The 19,779-nt window shown below is 36.0% G+C and overlaps 1 protein-coding gene across 1 annotated transcript in view; it reads right to left on the reverse strand.

The window, feature by feature from the left end:
* Nucleotides 1-19,779, reverse strand: part of tut4 (terminal uridylyl transferase 4) — a 31,541-nt gene that overhangs the window by 9,781 nt on the left and 1,981 nt on the right. Inside the window, exons 2-16 of the mRNA XM_059528417.1 lie at nt 18,530-18,968; nt 16,493-16,629; nt 15,179-15,295; nt 13,952-14,129; nt 13,767-13,855; nt 13,630-13,681; nt 12,270-12,339; nt 12,022-12,148; nt 11,811-11,930; nt 10,637-10,822; nt 7,653-7,827; nt 4,773-5,230; nt 2,896-3,046; nt 2,720-2,806; nt 201-304 (exon numbers count right to left, since the gene is read on the reverse strand). Of these exons, the coding sequence (XP_059384400.1) occupies nt 201-304; nt 2,720-2,806; nt 2,896-3,046; nt 4,773-5,230; nt 7,653-7,827; nt 10,637-10,822; nt 11,811-11,930; nt 12,022-12,148; nt 12,270-12,339; nt 13,630-13,681; nt 13,767-13,855; nt 13,952-14,129; nt 15,179-15,295; nt 16,493-16,629; nt 18,530-18,905 (2,427 nt within the window). The 5' untranslated portion in view covers nt 18,906-18,968. The remainder of the gene's footprint in view (nt 1-200; nt 305-2,719; nt 2,807-2,895; nt 3,047-4,772; nt 5,231-7,652; nt 7,828-10,636; nt 10,823-11,810; nt 11,931-12,021; nt 12,149-12,269; nt 12,340-13,629; nt 13,682-13,766; nt 13,856-13,951; nt 14,130-15,178; nt 15,296-16,492; nt 16,630-18,529; nt 18,969-19,779) is intronic.

Here is a 19,779-nt window from a genome sequence, read left to right on the forward strand (position 1 = left end):
AGGTCATAAACATATTATAATGTACATTATTAGTAACTTAAACATATTGCGTGACATACAAATTTAAATGAAAGAAAAATAAGGTACGTTTCTAATATTGGCCTAATCATACATATATTTACAAAAAAATAAAAAAAGTAAAAAAAAATCTGTATAAAACATGGCAACCCCCTCTTTGGAAGGGGCAAGAGTATTCGTACATCAGCGGTGTCGTGGCCCTCCAGTGTCATACAGATGTCCAGGTCACTGTCACGAAAGCCAAAGCCGTTCTTAGAAGAGCCAAACAGACAGAGCTGGGCCTTATCTGAACAAAAACACACAGAACAGATTAACTTGTAGGCCCAATCCCAATTCTACCACTTAGCCCTTCCCCTTTCCCCTACCCCTCTGTTTCGCGCGTTCACGTGAAGGGGTAAGGGCTGTCTCGATTCTCTTTTGGTTGGAGGGGAAGGGGTAAGGGGAGGGCCAGATAGCCCTTCAAACAAATATTTTTCGGGACCACACTTCAAACGAAGGGGTATGAATTATTTCGGCAACATGGCTGCTACAGCGAACAAAAAGACATAAATGTAAGCTTTTTTTTGCCATAAATAAAGATTTTAATGAAAAGTAATCATTTGTTTTATGTTACATTCAATTGTGAGTTCATATTAACGGTCGTGTTACTCAAAGAAATGTTTGCAAAAAATCGTTAATATTTGCTAACGTCATATCATTACAGACTGCATGATAGTGCCACAGCATATATCTGATCAGGGCGATAACTGCCGTAGACATTGATGGGGCGAATCTTCCCAATAATTAGAAATCGCTAAACCATTTTCTCAAATATTGCCTATTCGAGAGAGAGAGAGAGAGAGAGAGAGAGAGAGAGAGAGAGAGAGAGAGAGAGAGAAATGGAGGTTGCATGTATTCACGTCTGTGCGTTTATCTTTTTAGAGTGAGTTTACTTAAAAACGGCGATTGTATCCTCTCGTCACTGAAAAATATAATGTAGCGATTCAGTATTTAAACTGTATTTAATAAAAGTCGTGGGGCAGCGTTGACAAGTTTATTTCCTCCTGGATGTGTGAGCTGCACGATTTCTGATGTGTGTGTGTGTGTGTCAGTAAGCAGCGCATTAATACAGAACGATAATTAAAGGCTCTAATGCACACCAGCACAAGGGACAAGGGGAAGGCGTAGGCGGAGGGGTAGGGGAAGGGGTTTAAATATAATTGGGAGTGGGCCATAGTTAACTGATCGGTTTACAACCATACAAACTGTGAAACAGATTTTTCCATGGATTAAACCAGGGGCAATGCTGGTAGATCGCATATCATATGCTTTAGGAAAGTGGTTCTTAACCAGGGGGGCATGAAATAACTTACTAAAATATATTTACTAATTTAATTAATAATATGTTATAAATAACAGCTAAACCTCTCTTAGTATTCTGTGATATTCTGTTTTAATGGAGGACGATTATAATCAAGGTGATTACAGTGACGTGTACTGGAGTCGTACATTAGGCACGCATATGTCCGTTATTATTGATGCGCAAACGACCCGTGTATGTGCACGCTCACTGATCACACTGATCACAATAACATATTTCTTTCTGAACACAGTTCAGTATATTCACGTAGTTGCATCCTGCGAGTGATTTATAACGGATGTGTCTATGCACCCATGGCCATCAGATGCAACACTGACACTATTGCATGTTCTGACAATGGAGCGTATTCACTGATGACGTCGAGGCGAGCTGCCTTCAGATCGCCCAGTTTCCACACATTCAGAATGGCTTTGTTTTTCATTTGTATTTTGGTGTGTTTAGTGATTATGAATGGATCCATAGTAGTTCATATGCAGTCCATTGGCTCATCCCTGTGGTTTTGTTTGGTATTGCAGGATGACTTAGTGCTTATTTGTTAAAATTTGTTTTTGCAAACTATGTTTGATAGTTGTGATTAAAAAGCATAAGTCTAGCAGTATTTTGATGTCACAGACCGATCGGTCTGATGGTGATGATCCGCTACAAGCCTAATGATTCATTGAACCATTCATAAAGAACTTTTTACTTCACTCCTGAACGACAAATGAATTGATGTCTTAATCATTAAGATATTTACCACTACCTACAGCGGTTTTAGTTGGTTATTTAGAGTATCATTTCATTAAATACATTATTTAACATTTCCATAGTAATAATAATACAATTAATAAAATAAATTATTATAGTTCACCCAACCAAAAATGACAACTCTGGCACCCTTTTGCTCACCCTCATGGTCTAAAAGAGTAAACGTAATAAATTTGATCAAACCAAAAAATATTTCTTGTTGAAGCTACTTTTTGTAATCTCTGTTTGACGCATTACACAACAATGACTTTAAATTTTTTGTTAGCCAAAATCTGATTAATTGCATGATGTGGTGATGATTTTTGGTGATTAAACTTGTTTTTTGTGTAGTTTAATGCCCAAGTACATGACAAAGTCTGAAGCAGTGATGGTAAATTTGACATTGTTGTTATTCCTTTGGAAAGTAGAGTAAATGCACTCACAGATTTTACATTTTGCTATTAAGAGCAAAACATGTTTACACATCTACATGACAACGTCTGCTTCTGAAAACCCTGGGAATGTGAAAAGGGTCCATTTCAACTTGAAGTTATTTTGCTACTGCGTGTTTTTTTGTGTTAACACTGTTGTACATGTTTGAATGCGTTAGCACACCGTTGTACTCTTTTCTGATGAAGCGCTCCAGACTGCCCAGAATCTGCTCCCTCTTCTGCTGCTCGATAAGAGACGGCGACAGCTCACCTACAAACACAAAAACATCACAGCGGAGCCTGAAGTAAATGTACTGGAGTTTTAAAACAGATGATGGTGAAGTATGGGACGGTGCTCACGGTAGCACAGCAGGCAGAGTCCGTCCAGGATTTCTCTGAAGTGCTCGCTCATGGGTGGCAGGGGTTTCAGCTCGACCTTCTTGAAGTCTTCAGGACAATCGTCTTTAAGGTGGCCGTCTCGCTTGCAGATGCTGCACACGACTGTTGGCGGCTGTGAAGAGAAACGACCAGCAGACGCTTAACTTCTGGTTCACAGCACCAGATTATTTAGGCTACCATAATACAAGTGATGCACGTGTGTGTCATAGTATAATCTTTATAAAAAAATACAAAAAAATGACTCCAGACGATGGAATTATTGGATTGCATGCCAAGACCCCCCTCTTAGAATTAGAGTCTATTTTTTTTTCACTGCTGTGTCTTTAAACATCCTTTATATACAAAATTTTTTGGTCAGTATATTGTTTTTCCTGAAAAAAAAAAATGATATGTCGCAAGGGTTTATTTAATAGATCAAAATTGACAGTAAAGACATTTATAGATTTCTATTTCAAATAAATGCTGATCTATTTAACTTTCTATTCATCAAGGAACACAAAAAACTAAATGTATCACTTTTTCTACAAAAATATGAACTGTTTTTACCACTGATAATTATAATCAATGTTTCTTGAGCAGCGATTCAGTATATCAGAATGATTTCTGAAGATCATGTGACACTGAAGACTGGCGTAATGATGCTGAAAATACAGCTGCACATCACAGAAATAAATGACATTTTACCATATATTTCACACAGAAGAGAGTTATTTTAAATTGTAACAATATTTTCCAATATTACTGCTTTTTCCATTATAATTTTTTTTTCCTCTTGGTGAGCATAAAAAAAAACACAAAAAAACAGTTACCCCAAATTTTTCCATTCGAATGTGAAATAATTTATTAAACTTCAGACCAATCCACTACTGAATCGTTCATAACATTCTGAAAGCTGTTTTGGTTCGATTCAATGAAGCAAAAAAAAAAAGAAACTATTCACTTAAACAATTCACTCAAAAAATTATAAAAAAACATGATCGATGGCCATTTAGTTCACATAAACTACACAAGATCAATATCTACCTGATTTTTGAGCCAAACATAAGTAGAATAGAATACGAGCACCACACATAGGCCCCATTTACACTGCATGGTTCAAGTGACCCAAATCCAAAAATTTTTCCGCTCATGTGGCACAGATTGGATATGACCGGTGAACGTGTAAACAGGAATAAAACCACATGGATTCCGATTTTCTCAGATCGGATTCAGGCCTCATTCATATGTGGTAATAAATCGGATATGAATCGGATACGTGCATTTGCATGTGCCATGTAAGCAGACAAATCGGATATTACCCATTAAAAAAAGTCGTACGTCATTAAAAAAGTGACGTCAACTCAGGTGGACACCACCAACTGAGGTCACATGACTTATTATAGGCGCGCTGGAGTACGAAGGATACACACAGTGGAGCAATGCGGAGGTTTCATGTCTTTTAAGTCTTTGGGTCGAAGAGACAGTGCATGCAAAAATGCAGGGTTGTTACAGAAATAAAGGGCTCTCCTTTTTTTCTCTGCCATACGAGATCAATGTTTTGCTGATTTTTTTTTGTTGACTTTTCAAAATATTGTGGATAGCAAAACACTGTATAATTTTATTTGCATCTGCATCCATTGTATTTCATGCTGTTTTACTTCCTTTTCCGGGTCAGATCGTCTACGTTTGGTAGTTTCAGCAGTGTATAGTGTAAATGCAAAAATCGGATAAGGGTCACTTTTGAAAGATGATGTAAGCGGGTCGTCAAAAAAAATCGGATATAGTCAGAAAATCGGATTTGGGCATCAAGACCTGCAGTGTAAATGCGGCCATATTTAGACCGTATCATGTGCAATCACCTTTCCTCCGGTGAAGATCATTCTGTCAAAGATGTAGAGCATATCTTCTGGAGCAATACTGTCCTGTTTCTCCATCTCTTGATCTTTCTCCTCCTCCTCCTCCTCGCTGTCCATCAGCAGGCCGTTCAGGGCAGAAGGAGACTCCGTCCCAGCATCGCTCACTAGGAGCTCAGTGAACCTCGCTCTGAGGCTCTCCTCTTCCTCCATATCCCTCTCGTCCTCATCTTCACTGCTGTCTGTGTCCTCCTCGCCGCTCTTCTTTCGGTCCAGGCTGTTGGATTGGGCCGTGCGAGAGCGTCTGGGTTTCTTCCTCAGTAAGCCACAGCTGGCGTTCGGTCCGTTCCTGCTCTGAGGACAGGCAAAATACTTGTAGGCCGTGCGGAAACGCTCCTGGATGTACTCGAACACCATCTGACTGTTCAGACTGCGAGCCACGTTCCTCTTCAATGCAAACGGATCTGAAACACACCATTCAGTCACTTGCAAATGTGTTCAAACTGCAGTTGTTGCTCCATTTCAAATGGATCACAAACTAGGGCTGTCACTTTTGTGAAAAAATCATTTTCGATTTTTAAGACATAAGTGTTCATTGAATCGATTGTAAAATCGATTTTCCAGGTCTAAAAAAAGACGTTTCCTTTCTCAACGTCAAATAACGGACGAACGTAAAGAGAGCTCTGGAAACACACAAGTCAACAATAATTCTTATTTATTGGCATGAAGTTTCTGGCAGAATAACAAACAGCAACAGGAGTGCAACATTCTCGAAAAAATATATATGAAGAGGGGACAGCTGCCATAACAAAAAAAAAACATCACTGCAGGCTTCAACCCGGCTGCATTTATGATTTAGGCATTTCAAAAATCTCCAAGATTATTTTAAATAATGATTCAATCCATTTCAAACAACTGTTCAAAAAATGAAACTTTAAATGGACTTGAGAACAGGGCATGTGTGTTTTTTTTTTTATTGAACGTAACCGACACTTAGGCTAGGCGGCACTAGGCAGGCATGAAACGCGCAAAAAGGCTAGGGACATTACAAATTCATTGGACAGGAAAACAAGTCGATCAACATTTTCGGGGTCCAGAGCAGAGCGTTTTTTATTCACTATATGTCCAGCTGTTGAGAAGACGCGCTCCGACCGCACTGATGTCCCAGGGACACTCAGGTACAGCTGTGCAAGCTGGGGGTATTACTGCCAGTTTTCCACCACAAAAGCCGGTCGCTCTCAGCTGGCAATGGTGCTTTTCATAACTCAGAATCTCCTGTAACTAGATCCGCGAATGAGGCGAATTCGCGTCTACCGCGCCACGAGACCTCAATACGCGCGTAAACGCGTCTTTACATTGACTTATCATTGAAATTATTCGCGCCAGATGCTCTATTCGCGTTTGGTGTGAACGCAGCATAAGAGGATGCTTTTGACGTCACTGGGTCTTATAGGCGCGTAAAATTGCTGGTATTTTCTGTCTAGCTTTCGCAACGCATACTGCACTTTCGGAATTCTTTATATTCTTTTTCTGCTTGGTTGTGAGTTTTTATACATCTATATTTTTTAATTGTTTATTTTAAAATTAATAGTGTACATATTTGGTTAAAATATCGATTCCCTATTTTCATTTTCGAAACTTTTTTTGGTTGGTCTAATCGATTGTGCAATCGATTTTCGAACTAATAGTGACAGCCCTATCTCAAACTAAGAAAAACTAAATTCACTTAAAACAGATTAAATTGAAAAATACTGTGGGTTTTTGATATTGTTTGTCAGTATCGGTTGATAATGGAAACTGAATTCCAGTGCAAATTATCTCACGCTCATCTAAAGTTAATCAGTAACACTTTGCAATAAAACTTCATTTGTTTACATTACATTCCTGACCTAACAAAGAACAAAATCTTCAGCATTGATTAATAAATGTTAATGTCACTTACAACATTTACTAATGCATCTTGGAAACACGTTATATAGCTAACAAACAAACAATTTTATTTTCTATTAACTTAAGTTAAACAATTAATTGCTCAATTAAAAAAAAAATATATATATATAAGTAATATTCAAAACAAATAAACAAATAAAAAAACAAATAAAAAATATATAATTTTTAATAAAAAATGTTGAATAGTTTGAGCATCTCAAAAATGTACAAAGGTTTGAGCAACTAATTAAAACATTTACTAAATTATTTTATATTAACCATTATATAAAAGTAATTACACAGACTTACTACATAAATATTCTGAATTTAATAATATTGTTAGATTATTTGATTTTCTTAACATTTTTTTGTAAAATTTCAGTATTACTTTAGTATACTATTACAGTGTTTTTTAATAGTTTGAAATAGCTTTCATTTTTATACTGTTAGTTTTTAATTTAAATTTTTTATCATTTTGTGCGTTGTCATTTTCAATAATGTCAAAACAACATTTTAATAACTTCACAACTATTACTTAATTTTTTTTTTTTTTTACATGTAACAATTTTGTTTTATTTCAATTAGTAAATATGATTTAAATAAAATTTTATAATATTGTCATTAATAAATTCACTTGCTGCATTAAAAAAAAAAAGAGTTATTAAAGACTACAGAATTTTTATATTGGCTGTTTTTAGCCATAACATTAAAATAACTAAAAGGTGATCAGCCAAAATATTATACAGTTTTGGAATTTATTAACAGTCAGAAAATTGATAGGTTGAACAACTCTATAAATCTTATTTAAAACACATATTTTAGACACACCTTTTGCTGAATGAACGCAAACATGCTAAATACTTGGATGGAAACCAAGGTCTTCCAGTCTTCAGGAAATGAAGCATCTAATGAAGTGCTGACAGAGCAGCATCAGTGTTAAGCACACTGTGGTCTCACCCTCGATGGCGAGTCTGCGGCGAGGCCAGTTCTTCAGCTCCCGCGGCAGCAGCTCTTTCAGACGGATGCTGATGATGTGCTCCTCCAGAGCAAACTCCAGCGTGTAGAAGCGCAGGAGCTCCAGCCACAGCTGACCCAGAGACACGCTCACCGGCTGCTTCAGCGTCAGACGAGCCTACACACACACACACACACTACTGATAATACTCACCCTGGGGCAGGGGTTTCAAACTTTTTTTGTCAGCCGAGCCCCTAAATTATGTACTTGAACTACCCCCTGAGATTTTAAGTAAATATTTCAAATATTTATTGGCACATTTGCATGTTTAACTTTAAAGGTGCCATGTGCAAAAATTGAGGTAAAAATATTCAAAAAATTACCTACACGCATCAGAAGTATGAGAAGAAATAAGGGCGATGATGTCATAAAAAAAATGTCAAGTTATAGTGCTGCAGAGATATCAACCTTAATTAGCAGTAGCATTACTTGCCCCGGCCCGACAGGTGTCGTAATACCAGTTTCGACCATGGGAGGCGGTATGTGGGCAACATAACCACCAGCCAACCTGCAATACACGAATAACTCGCACGGCTTGTGGGCGTACTTATAACTGATGTCAATCATGTGGAAAGTACAGCCCACTAATTCAGTTCAGGGAAGAGAGCGCAAGGATGACTTAAGCCCTTGGCAAGAGACCACCACCCTCTACAGGGAAACAACCGCGCTCGGAATCACAAATCAAATCCGATAAGAAAAGGAGCCGAACCAGAGTAAACATCGGCACTGCTTTCAATCGCTGGAGACAACTGATGGACCTGAAAGAAATGAGGTTCGACACCGAACTTGCAACATTTCTTTTGGATTGGTAAGTTAGATGCTGTTAGTATTTCGCTAGAAGTTTGTTTTATATGTTTGTGTATTTTTTTTCGGGAAGTTATAACATAGAAATGTATCGAAGGCTGTTCGATAAACGTGCTAATGTTAGCGATGGCTAACCGTAGCTGCGTTTGATAATTAGCTAGCTATAACTTACCCATTTTTTTATATCATAAGTAACCTGCTCTAACTAGTCTGTTGGTCTCCGTGTCCTCTTTGCTTCGTGGTTTTTCTGTACGTGAGAAAATTGATGTGTGGCGTGAAAGCGTGTGAAAAGAGTCAATTGCGTGTGTCTCATGGTGAATGCTTGAGAGTTGCCAGCTCTGGTTACGTTGGTTGGCGCTAGCTGTCTGATGTTGACCAATGATGTTGACAGAATGCTGTCTGTCAAATTAATTTAATTCAAATAATGTGTATATACAACTCAATGTAATATGAACAAAACGAATATGAACATATTCACTGGGAAAGGTGAAGGGGAGTAGCTTGAAGATGTCATGTTTCAAAATCACTTGACATAACCAAACGTCCTCTTATGGCAGCGGTTCTCAATTCCAGTCCTCGCTCCCCACTGCTCTGCATATTTTGCACGTTTCTCTTTAACACACCTGATTCAGATAATCAGCTCGTTAGAAATGAACTCCGTTCATTAACTGTTTTTTAAATGTTCATTGCTCCCTACTCTCTGAGCAGGGGAAATATGTTGAAGTTTACCTCACATCGAAACATTCATTCACCGATTTGTGCTGTGCAGCATCTTTAAACATGGACAACTGTGACATCATATACCTCTGTAAATCAATACAATTTAAATTCACGTCTTGCACACTTCAATGCACTTTGATTGGAACATATAGCTACGTTCGCTTCGAACTGGAATCATGGCTGAATATCCTGTGATGTCCACTTCGCAGGGCACTTATGTTCGAATAGAACAATTGTCTGAAGCACTAAGAGAAACGTTCAAAATGTGCAGAGCAGTGGGGCGCGAGGACTGCAATTGAGAACCGCTGTCTTATATGCTTCAGCTATGCTCTAGGGTTGTTGTGAAGGTAGGGGCGGAGCATAGAGACTATGCCGTTTCTCGTTTGTTACTCTAGAGTAGACCAATTCACTTTATTGAGGCATACTGCCCCCATCTGGTATGGAATGTGGACTTGATTTTTTTTGCCAGATATGACAGATGGCACCTTTAAAAGACATTTATTTTTCATCCGTTTTAGTAGTGTTTACATAGCTATTGTTATATTTATTTTACTGTACAGCACTTTGGCCAACCAAGGTTGATTTTAAATGTGCTTTATAAATAAAACTTGATGGATTGATTGATTGATATTACACTCAACAAATTATAAAAATTCATAAATGTAATTTTTTTTTTAAAGAATATATATATATATATATATATATTTATACAGGGTTTCCCCAAAAGAGAATTATTTTTATACATTTAAGATTTTACATTTACATCACATTTGCATAAACCTGTAACATTTCTTTGCAAAAAGCTTTTAATTATTCTTTTATTTTATTATTTTTTTTCATACGTTAATGGTTTTATGGTTGCCCTTTATTTTACAGTATGTGTTCTTACATGTACTTATAGTGTACTTTAAGGGTTAGGTTTAGGGGCAGGTGCAGGGTTACTACCTAGTTATTACATAGTTATTGTGATTACTATAATAAGTGCATAGTATGTACATGAGGAACAGAACTGTAAAATAAAGGGTAGCACTTTATTTTACAGTCCTGTTCCTCATGTACATACTATGTACTTATTATAGTAATTACAATAACTATGTAGTAACTAGGTACTAACCCTGTACCTACCCCTAAACCTAACCCTACCCCATGTAGTTACCTTGTATTACCAGAACTTTCTTAGATAAATACACTGTAAGTACACTATAAGTACATGTTAGTACACGTACTGTAAAATAAAGTGCAACCAAATAAAGTGCTACCAGTATAATGGTAATTAACTCTCAGACATAGCATGTGTTCCAACTCACGAACCTCCTGCAATTCACTCACAGACCACCAGGGGTTCGCGAACCCCACTTTGGGAAACCCTGTCCAAGGGAATGAGTAGCGGTGAAATGCTCACCTTGCCCTTCACATATTCACCCTTCTTCTCTTTCTTCTCAGTCTGGGTTTTGGGTTCAGGTCTGACTCTGCCGTCCCCGCGGCCCTCGCCTGCAGGAGCGGGTCTGTGCTCCCATCCCACGAATGAGTCCGACTCCATCCCCGTCAGGTGAAACTCATCCACACGCTTCACATCGAAGCCCTTGATCTGAGCAGACATCAAACAAAAATACAGTTATTTCAATCTAATATAGATGTAACAAACCTCCAAACATGATCTTATCCTAAAATTAAAACCACTATGTGTATAGTTGAATAGAAAAATTCTGCATATTTTAATGTTTAAAAGCCAAATCCAAAAACATACAGAGAAAATTATTGGAAAACACTATGTTTCATTATTTCTTTGCTTTTAGATGTTTTACTTGTTTAAAGAACTTTTAATCAATTTGTGCCGTGAAAAATAAATATTATAATAAATATTCAAAACGATTATTTGGAAAATATTTATTTTACATAAATTTTCACACTCACTACAGCACTGTGTTACTAGATGTGCATGTTTATTTGAATTAAATGTACTGAAAAATTAACATATATATTATATGCATCGAATAGTATTTGGAAAGTATTTAATTTGTTGCATCATTTAATTTTTTTACTCACTAAAGTACTGTGCTGTTAGATGCATTTGTTGATGTAAACCAATTTTTGCTGTGAATAATGAACATCATAAAAATGTGCAAAATATTACTTGGAAAATATTTAGTTTCGACTATGTTTTTCTCTCAGCCACTGTTAGATGCATTATTTGTTAAATCAATTTAGACTGTGAAAATGATAAATTATTATAAATGTGTAAAAAATTATTAAGTTTATTATCTAGCAATTACTGTTTTCCCCACTCACTGTAGTACTGTGCTAGTAGCTGTATTATCTGTTCATTTTAATTAAATAACACTGAAAATTATTATAAACATGCATATATTTGCAATAGTTTTTTTTTATTATCTCTAAAGCACTGTATTGTTAGATGCATTATTTATTTCAATCAGTTTCTTAAATCAATTTATCCTGCAGATAATTGTGTTTACAAATGTTTTATTTTACACTACTTCTCTAAGCTTTTCCACTGATCTCTTGCAGGCCCCAGTTTAAAAACTAACTCAGACTACCGATCCATTTGAGGTTCATACCCAGTGTCCTAGATAAACGGGCAGGATTGGTTTGGCTCTCTGCTGCAGGAAGAATATGACCATCAGAGAAAGCGAGTAGGACGGGATTCCTCCTTCCGCCTGACAGTCGATGTGGCACAGCTACAGATAAGTGCACACAATCTTGTTAGACTTCACTGACAAACAGTTAATGTAATGTCTGGAGAACACGATGGAAACGAGTCATACGTACGTTGGCCCAATGACGGAAGCCCAGAACCAGAGGCACGAGCCTCGGCTCCAGTCTGGCCAGAGCTGCAAGGTGATTGGTGGTGAGGCACGCGACATCATTTCCTGCACTCACTTTGCACATTAACCCACTGCAGAGACAACAAACCACACCTATCAGTCATGACAGGCTATTATTGATGTCTTCAAATGCTTATTCTTTGTGCGCTGTGACTATTTATAGAAACGTTTTATTGCTGGCATTGAACCGACCTGGCCACATCTCTGCAGAAAACAACAGGAACTTTGGCGTGAAAATCTGACTCCACCTCAGCAAACTCCACTGGAAACAAAAGCGAAACTCGAGTTAATCTGAGCTCTCGAAACTCAAGTCTGGTGCATTATCAACTTTCAGTTGTTAGAGCTGGTAAACAGTCAAGTGAAGCACATTTATACTTCAAACCTTCTGAACTAAAGTCTTAAATCACTAAAATGAGTTTTGTAGACTCCTATAAGCAAATTAAACATTTAACTACTGGTCTTCTATATTTATACGTAGTAAAACCCTGAATTTCAGTTATTTCTCCCATTATTGTTTTTGTGTTAAAGTTTATATTAATATTTTATATACAAAATATTAAAATTTACACCATTTTTTAATAATATATAATACTATTTTATATATTCAGTAATTGTACACTTATTTTTCCCCTTCAGTATTTTTTTATAATTAAATACAAATATTATTTATATTATTCCATAAAATAAATACACACACACACACACACACATACATATATATATATATATATATATATATATATATATATATATATATATATATATATAAAATATACACACATTTGCATCTCAATAAATTGGAATGTCGTGGAAAAGTTCATTTATTTCAGTAATTCAACTCAAATTGTGAATTTTATTAAATAAATTCAGTGCACACAGACTGAAGTAGTTAAATGTGAGCTAAAATCATCACAATTAAAAGAACCAAAGACTTAAACTACTTCATTTGCGCTTTTATTTTGTGAAACCTTACTATGTTTATAGAATCGATTTTGCTTGACAATCCTCATAAGGCTGCGGTTCTCTCGGTTGGTTGTGCATCTTTTTCTTCCACTCAACCTTCTGTTAACATGCTTGGATACAGCACTCTGTGAACAGCCAGCTTCTTTGTCAATGAATGTTTGTGGCTTACCATCCTTGTGAAGGGTGTCAATGATTGTCTTCTGGACATATGTCAGATCAGCAGTCTTCCCCATGATTATGAAGCCTAGTGAACCAAACTGAGAGACCGTTTTGAAGGCTCAGGAAACCTTTGCAAGTGTTTTGAGTTGATTGGCTGATTGGCATGTCACCATATTCTAATTTGTTGAGATAATGTATTGGTGGGTTTTTGTTAAATGTGAGCCAAAATCATCACAATTAAAAGAACCAAAGACTTAAACTACTTCAGTCTGTGTGCACATAATTTATTTAATACACTAGTTTCACAATTTGTGTTGAATTACTGAAATAAATGAACTTTTCCACAACATTCTAATTTACTGAGATGCATCTGTACTGATTGAACAGTCCATTCAAACTTAGTGTAGGATTATAATGGTTTGTATCTTACCGCTGTTCTTGAGGATCTCCAGCACCTTGATCAGCACATCAGGCTGAGTCATCTGCACAACAGAGATGTGCAAAACTTTAACAAACACAAGAAAACACACCGATCCAAGCAGCTCATGAACGTTCGTTCAGACTCACAGTGGAGGGATAAGAGACGTCGATGTTGACGTCACTCGTTTTGAAGGCGAAGCGGGTGAGACATGAGCCGTACAGATGGAGAGAACACGCTAAGATAAAACAAGCATTTAGATATTCAGCAGACAGGAAGAAACACTTTCTTGACTTCAGTTTAGTTTACTTAAGTCTAGCACAACTCACTGTACCTGTGAGTTGCTTGCGTATATTCCCCTCCATCCGGAGCACCACGGCTTGCCTCAACGCGAAGTCTTCCTCCGAGATGCCGTGCGTCTCTGCCACCTCCAGCACAACCGAGTCTAGCGCCCTAAACTGGGCTGGAGAGGGAGCTGGCAGCGATCGCAGCTCATTCTCCTCCTGCTTCTCCTTCAAAGACCCCCATAAACAAGAGGATAAACAATCAAACAAATTATACAAATGAGTCAAACCCAATACAAAATACCCAATATTTAACTATAATATAGCTATAATATTATATAACGTAACGCTTCTTTCTTGAGAGGGTTCTTTAGCATGCCTGATAAAATATTCTTATAATTTATATAACTTTTAGAACATTAGAGCATTTCAGCAACATTATTCCAAAATAATATCTTAAGGATTTTTAAAGTTTAAAAGTGAATTATAAGGTATAAACATTAATATTGTTTGTTTGTTTGCTTATTTTTAGATATTTTTTAATGCCAAACGCATTTACATGGCAAACGCAAAGTCAGCATCATAATCTATAAAATGTTTAATTCTTAAAACATTTTAGCTTTATATTAATATTGTAAATTTGCAGTGTAAAATATATATTTTTTATCATTTTTTTTTTTTTTTTTTGTGCTGGACAATAATAATAATTTTTAATTTTTCAGTACAATTTATTTAATAGCAAATTATTATTATTATTGTTATTCAATTTGGTTGGCTTCAGGGTTATTATAGTTAACTAAACTATACCATAAAAAAAAAAAACTTAATTACTTATAAAATACAATAATACAATAAAATAAAAATCTAAAAAGAAAAACAAACATTTTGCCTAGGCAACATTTCTAATTTTCATTTCGCTTGACTAAATAAGACTAAACTGAAATAAAAACCATATAGAAAACTTATATAAAAACCTAAACCAAAATGGCAAAAGGCAAAAACATAGTACATTTCTAAAACTTGTAAAAAATGAAAAAAAAAAAAAATAAAACTAATTGAAAATATTAATAAATTATAAATATTAAATCTATAAAATCAAACACTTACTTAAAGGGATTACATATTTTATCTGTTTATATGCATGTCATGTAGATATCGGCTGAGAAAAGTTTAGCAACAGAAACTAGCACAGAGAAACCTTCTCCAAGCTTAAAGTCACTGAGGATTTCAAAGAGCACAGGAATAAGTGTTGAGAAAATAAAAGCCTGCTTCCTCACCATGATGTTCTTCTTGTGACGTTTCTCTTTAATGTGCTTGTGAGCACCCTGGATGTTCTCCACGTGGACTGAGCACAGTTTGCATAGATATTGGAAATTGGGGTACTCGGGCGACGGCTGTGGAAATACACAACGGCTGAGAAAGCAATCACTACATGCCACATCTTTTCACACAGAGAAATCTAGATCCACTCAACGACTCGGTTTCAATTAACTAGGCGCTTTTCACCAGTATTTAAAAGCAAAATCAGCTAGTGAGCATGAAAATGTGCGGTCACATTTTCATGATACTCAGAACAGTTAGATCAGAGTCTGAGTTACAGCTAAAGTCAAAGGAAACTAGTCTGTGAAAACTATAGGGTGAGACTCATATTTATTTGGCACAAAATGAATCCTAAACAGCAGTAAAAGAGTAAAAAAAAAAAACCTTTAATTAAAAAATATAAATAAAAAATCATAAATAGATACATACAAAAGTAGGTTAAACCATAAAAAAATAAAATAAAAAAATAAATAATCTAAAGAAATAAAATAAAAATGAATTATACACAGCAGTAAAAATGTAAAAAACCAAAAAAATAATAATGAAAAATATAAAAACAATCCTTTAAAATAAAAATAATACAAATGTAATCAAACGGAGAAATAAATAAAACCATAATGTAAAACAAACAAAAACATCATTTTAATAACAGCAGTACAACGTAAAAGGTACTTTGAATATAAACAAATTATTACTTTAAAATAACAATAAAACAAACCCAGAAAGAAATAAAAATTAAAACAAAATTCTAAATATAGCAAATAAAAATCCTTGAATAGAATTATAATATTCCTTTAAAAAATAAAACCATACATAAATCTTTAAAAAAATAAACAAATAAAAACACAAAATTGAAAACAGCTAAATAAATTAAAATAAATTAAAAATAAACATTTAATTCTTTTTTATGTGAAAGTTACCCTCTCTTTGTGTTCATGACAGGAGTTAACTGTACACTGAGAGGGAAAGTTATTCTGTCAAACTAGTCTCACGGTAACACATATAATGTAAAAGAATTAAGACTTGCTACACTTTTAAAACATTTCAGTAACAATGACCTTTACATGACAGACGCTGGTAAGCAAGGCTGAATAATTCAAAATGATCTTGTGTGGTAATCTACATTATCACAAACACTGTCAGATAGAGCTTATCATGTACCGAGGCCACGTTCCTTTCAAATGAATGCGTGTTGAATCTGTGGACTTTAACAACCAAGTACAACAGCGCTTCCTCAATAAATATCAAGCTTTTCCATGTATGTGTCTTACCTTGAGCAGCCGGTGGATGTAGTCCCTCTGCAGTCTCTCCTCCGCCTGTTTGAGTCCCAGCTGCTGATCAGAGGTCAGGTTTCCACCCTCCACGACCTCGGCTGTGACCTCGCCTCTCTGTCTGCCCGCCTCCATACCTGGGATTTAAAGAAACAGACACCGATAACACATCCAACCATTACTCTTTACTAGGGCTGCTCCGATCACGATCGGCCGATCATTAATGCGCATCTCGTCAGTAAAGCCGGTTCTCTAATCAGCGCTTAATTTCATCAGGTGCGTGATTTCACATAGAGCAGCTGTTACTACACAGAGCCGTTGTTAACTGAGAAGATGCGCAAATCCACTTCATTTTCAGCGTTTATTTGCACATCTTCTCAGTTAACAATGGCTCTGTGTAGTAACAGCTGCTCTATGTGAAATCACGCACCTGATGGAATTTACCGCTGATTAGAGAACCGGCTTTACTGACGAGATGCGCATAACGATCGGCCGATCGTGATCGGAGCACCCCTACTCTTTACTAGGGATGCACCGATACCACTTTTTTTCAGTACTCGCCCGATACCGATATTTTTATTTTTGCTACTTGCCGATAGAGTACTGATACTAATATTTTTTATTGCATTTGTAAAAAAAATTTCAATATTGGGTACAGAAGCCAAAAGAGTATGTATAATTTTAGATGGTTAACTTAATTTATTAAACGGATACAGTCAGACCAAAATTTATTCAGACACCTTCAACATTTCACATAATTAAAGTTTACTCTCTATAGATTAGAAGATGGTAATAAAATATGATTTTACTCCGAGTTAAACTGTGTCAGAACAAATTCATCTTGAATTAATTAAATCCACTCAGTGTGCTTTCTCAGCTCGTCAGCTATACAGGCTTTAATACTGAATGTTTAACATTATATTCATTGCATAGATATCCTACGCAGACAACCTTAATCTCTAATAACTCCATTCTGCTGTCTGTTGTTCTGCTGTAGGTGTTTCTTTGTCTGAATATGGCACTTATCAAATGCTGTGTGTTATCAGCGTTTGGTATCGGTTCATTTTAACGAATACGAGTTCAGGAGCTCAGTATCGGGCCCGATACCGATACCAGTATCGGTACAGCAGTAAACAATCACCAAAATACACAAACATGGATACACATATATAAAAACACAAAATAATACACACACACTCACACTCTCATATAAGTATCATAAATACATAATAGAACCATAATTATATACACTGTAGATACTAAATTAATAAATTACACAACTGCAGAAATTAAATTATTTTACACAATACTAACTTCATACACTTACAAATATTTTTTTAGGCACAAAAAGCATACAATTATGCTATAATTAAATTCTAATACAATGCATATTATAATTATACATTGATAAACCTGCCAGAGAATGGCGGAACATAGTAAATACACCAATACTACCACAGAGAAAATGCAATCAACTTACTAAAAGATGATCAACATTTTCTCTTTTCAAACACCTTTTTGTTAAATGATTGTTCATTAAAACTCAGCATTTGCCACTATTAAAATATACAGCATCTTTTAAATGTTTTTTTTTTCTCAAGAAATAGCTAGTTTTATTCCGCAAGGACACAAAAGTGACAGCAAAGACACTTATAATGGTACAAAAGTTTTTTTTTAACTTTCGATTCATAAAAGGATCATGGTTTCCACAAAAACATTCAGCAGCACAACCGTTTTCAAAAATGATCATCATATTAGAATGATTTCTGAAGATCATGTGACTGGAGACTGGAGTAATGGTGCTGAAAATTCAGCTGCGCATCACAGCAATAAATTGCATATTATAATATGTTCTCATAGAAAACATTTATTTTAAATTGTAAGAATATTTCACAATATTACTGTTTTTAGTGGTTTAAATAAATACAGCCTTGGCGAGCATAAAGAGATTTTTTTTTTAAAACACTACTGACCCCAAACATCGATCTATCTCAAATTGTCCAGATCTGATCAGATTATCGGTGTGTATTTCCTCACCTGTTATGCTGTCTTTAGCGGTGGTGATGGTGTTGTCATGTGTTGAGATCTCCAGCGGTGCTGCTCCTCCATCCTTGACCGGTCCAATGTTTCGGACAGGAGTTTTGTTCTCCTGGCTTTGCTGACAGCCCTCACTGGGCTGGGGCTTCCCTTTCCCCCTCTCGCCAGAGTTAGTTCTGCCCGTCAGCCGGCGGGGTTTGCCCTTGCCCAGCTCCTGGGGGCTGCCACCCTGGATCTCCTCTTTCACCCTTGGGACAGCATCCTTGCTTCGGCTCGGGACTTTGGCGCTCTCCCGCTGGGGTTTGGAGGATGACGCCTTGCCCCCGCTCGAGCGGGAAGGTTTGACCACCTTCACGGGGCTTTTGGGGTCCTCCATGCCACTCCACTTCTCTCCGGACGAGACTAAAGAAAAGCCCAAAGGGCTCTTGGTTGAAGGTTTCTGGAGCAGAAACATGACAGAATCAGACTGTGGGTATTCAGAAATGTTTGTGGATTGAAGGTTTGATAAATCAGGAGGAATCTGGAAGTACAGCTGCATGATTACGACAAAAATCATAATTGTTGGTTATTCCCTTGAAATTGTAATTGCGATTATTGATTACAACTATCACAATTTACACTGAATGATGTTTATGCCATGGTTTGTTGCAACTGCATGCTGTGTTTTTATATGAAAATAAACAATCTAAAAACACTAACTGAAAAACCTTTAGTGCTTTTTTACATTTTAAACGTATTAAGCCTAAAAAATCAACTATACATCAGATTGGATTTATAATGTTAAACAAAAACTAAAACAATGGAAAATACCTTAAGATTACATGTAGAAAGAAAAAAACAAATCTTAAGCGTGCAGAATAACGTAAGTGGACTTTGAATTATTAATTGCCACTTTGAACAATTACGTAATAATGACGTCCATAATACAAGGAAGTGAATACAAGTTTAGTACTTCAGTGAGTGGCATCTAGCCATGAAATATTATATTTTAAAATTAAATATATTAAATTAAGTCTAAATAAATAATATGGGAATACTACATTTTAACTTTCATGTTACTTTTTAAATATGAGCAGGGCTTGATTGTTTTTTATATAAGAAGTTCTATTTATAGCAAAAGTAAAAAAGCCCTTTCACACCAAAAAGTGTAATGAATAAACCTCAGGCTAAAGTAAAAGTAAATTCATGTCTGTACAGCAGAACACAGGAGAAGACACTCTTCAGCGATAAAAAAAAAAACAATAAAGCAC

The sequence above is a fragment of the Carassius carassius genome, chromosome 37 (assembly GCF_963082965.1).
Source record: "Carassius carassius chromosome 37, fCarCar2.1, whole genome shotgun sequence".
Taxonomy (NCBI): Eukaryota; Metazoa; Chordata; class Actinopteri; order Cypriniformes; family Cyprinidae; genus Carassius; species Carassius carassius.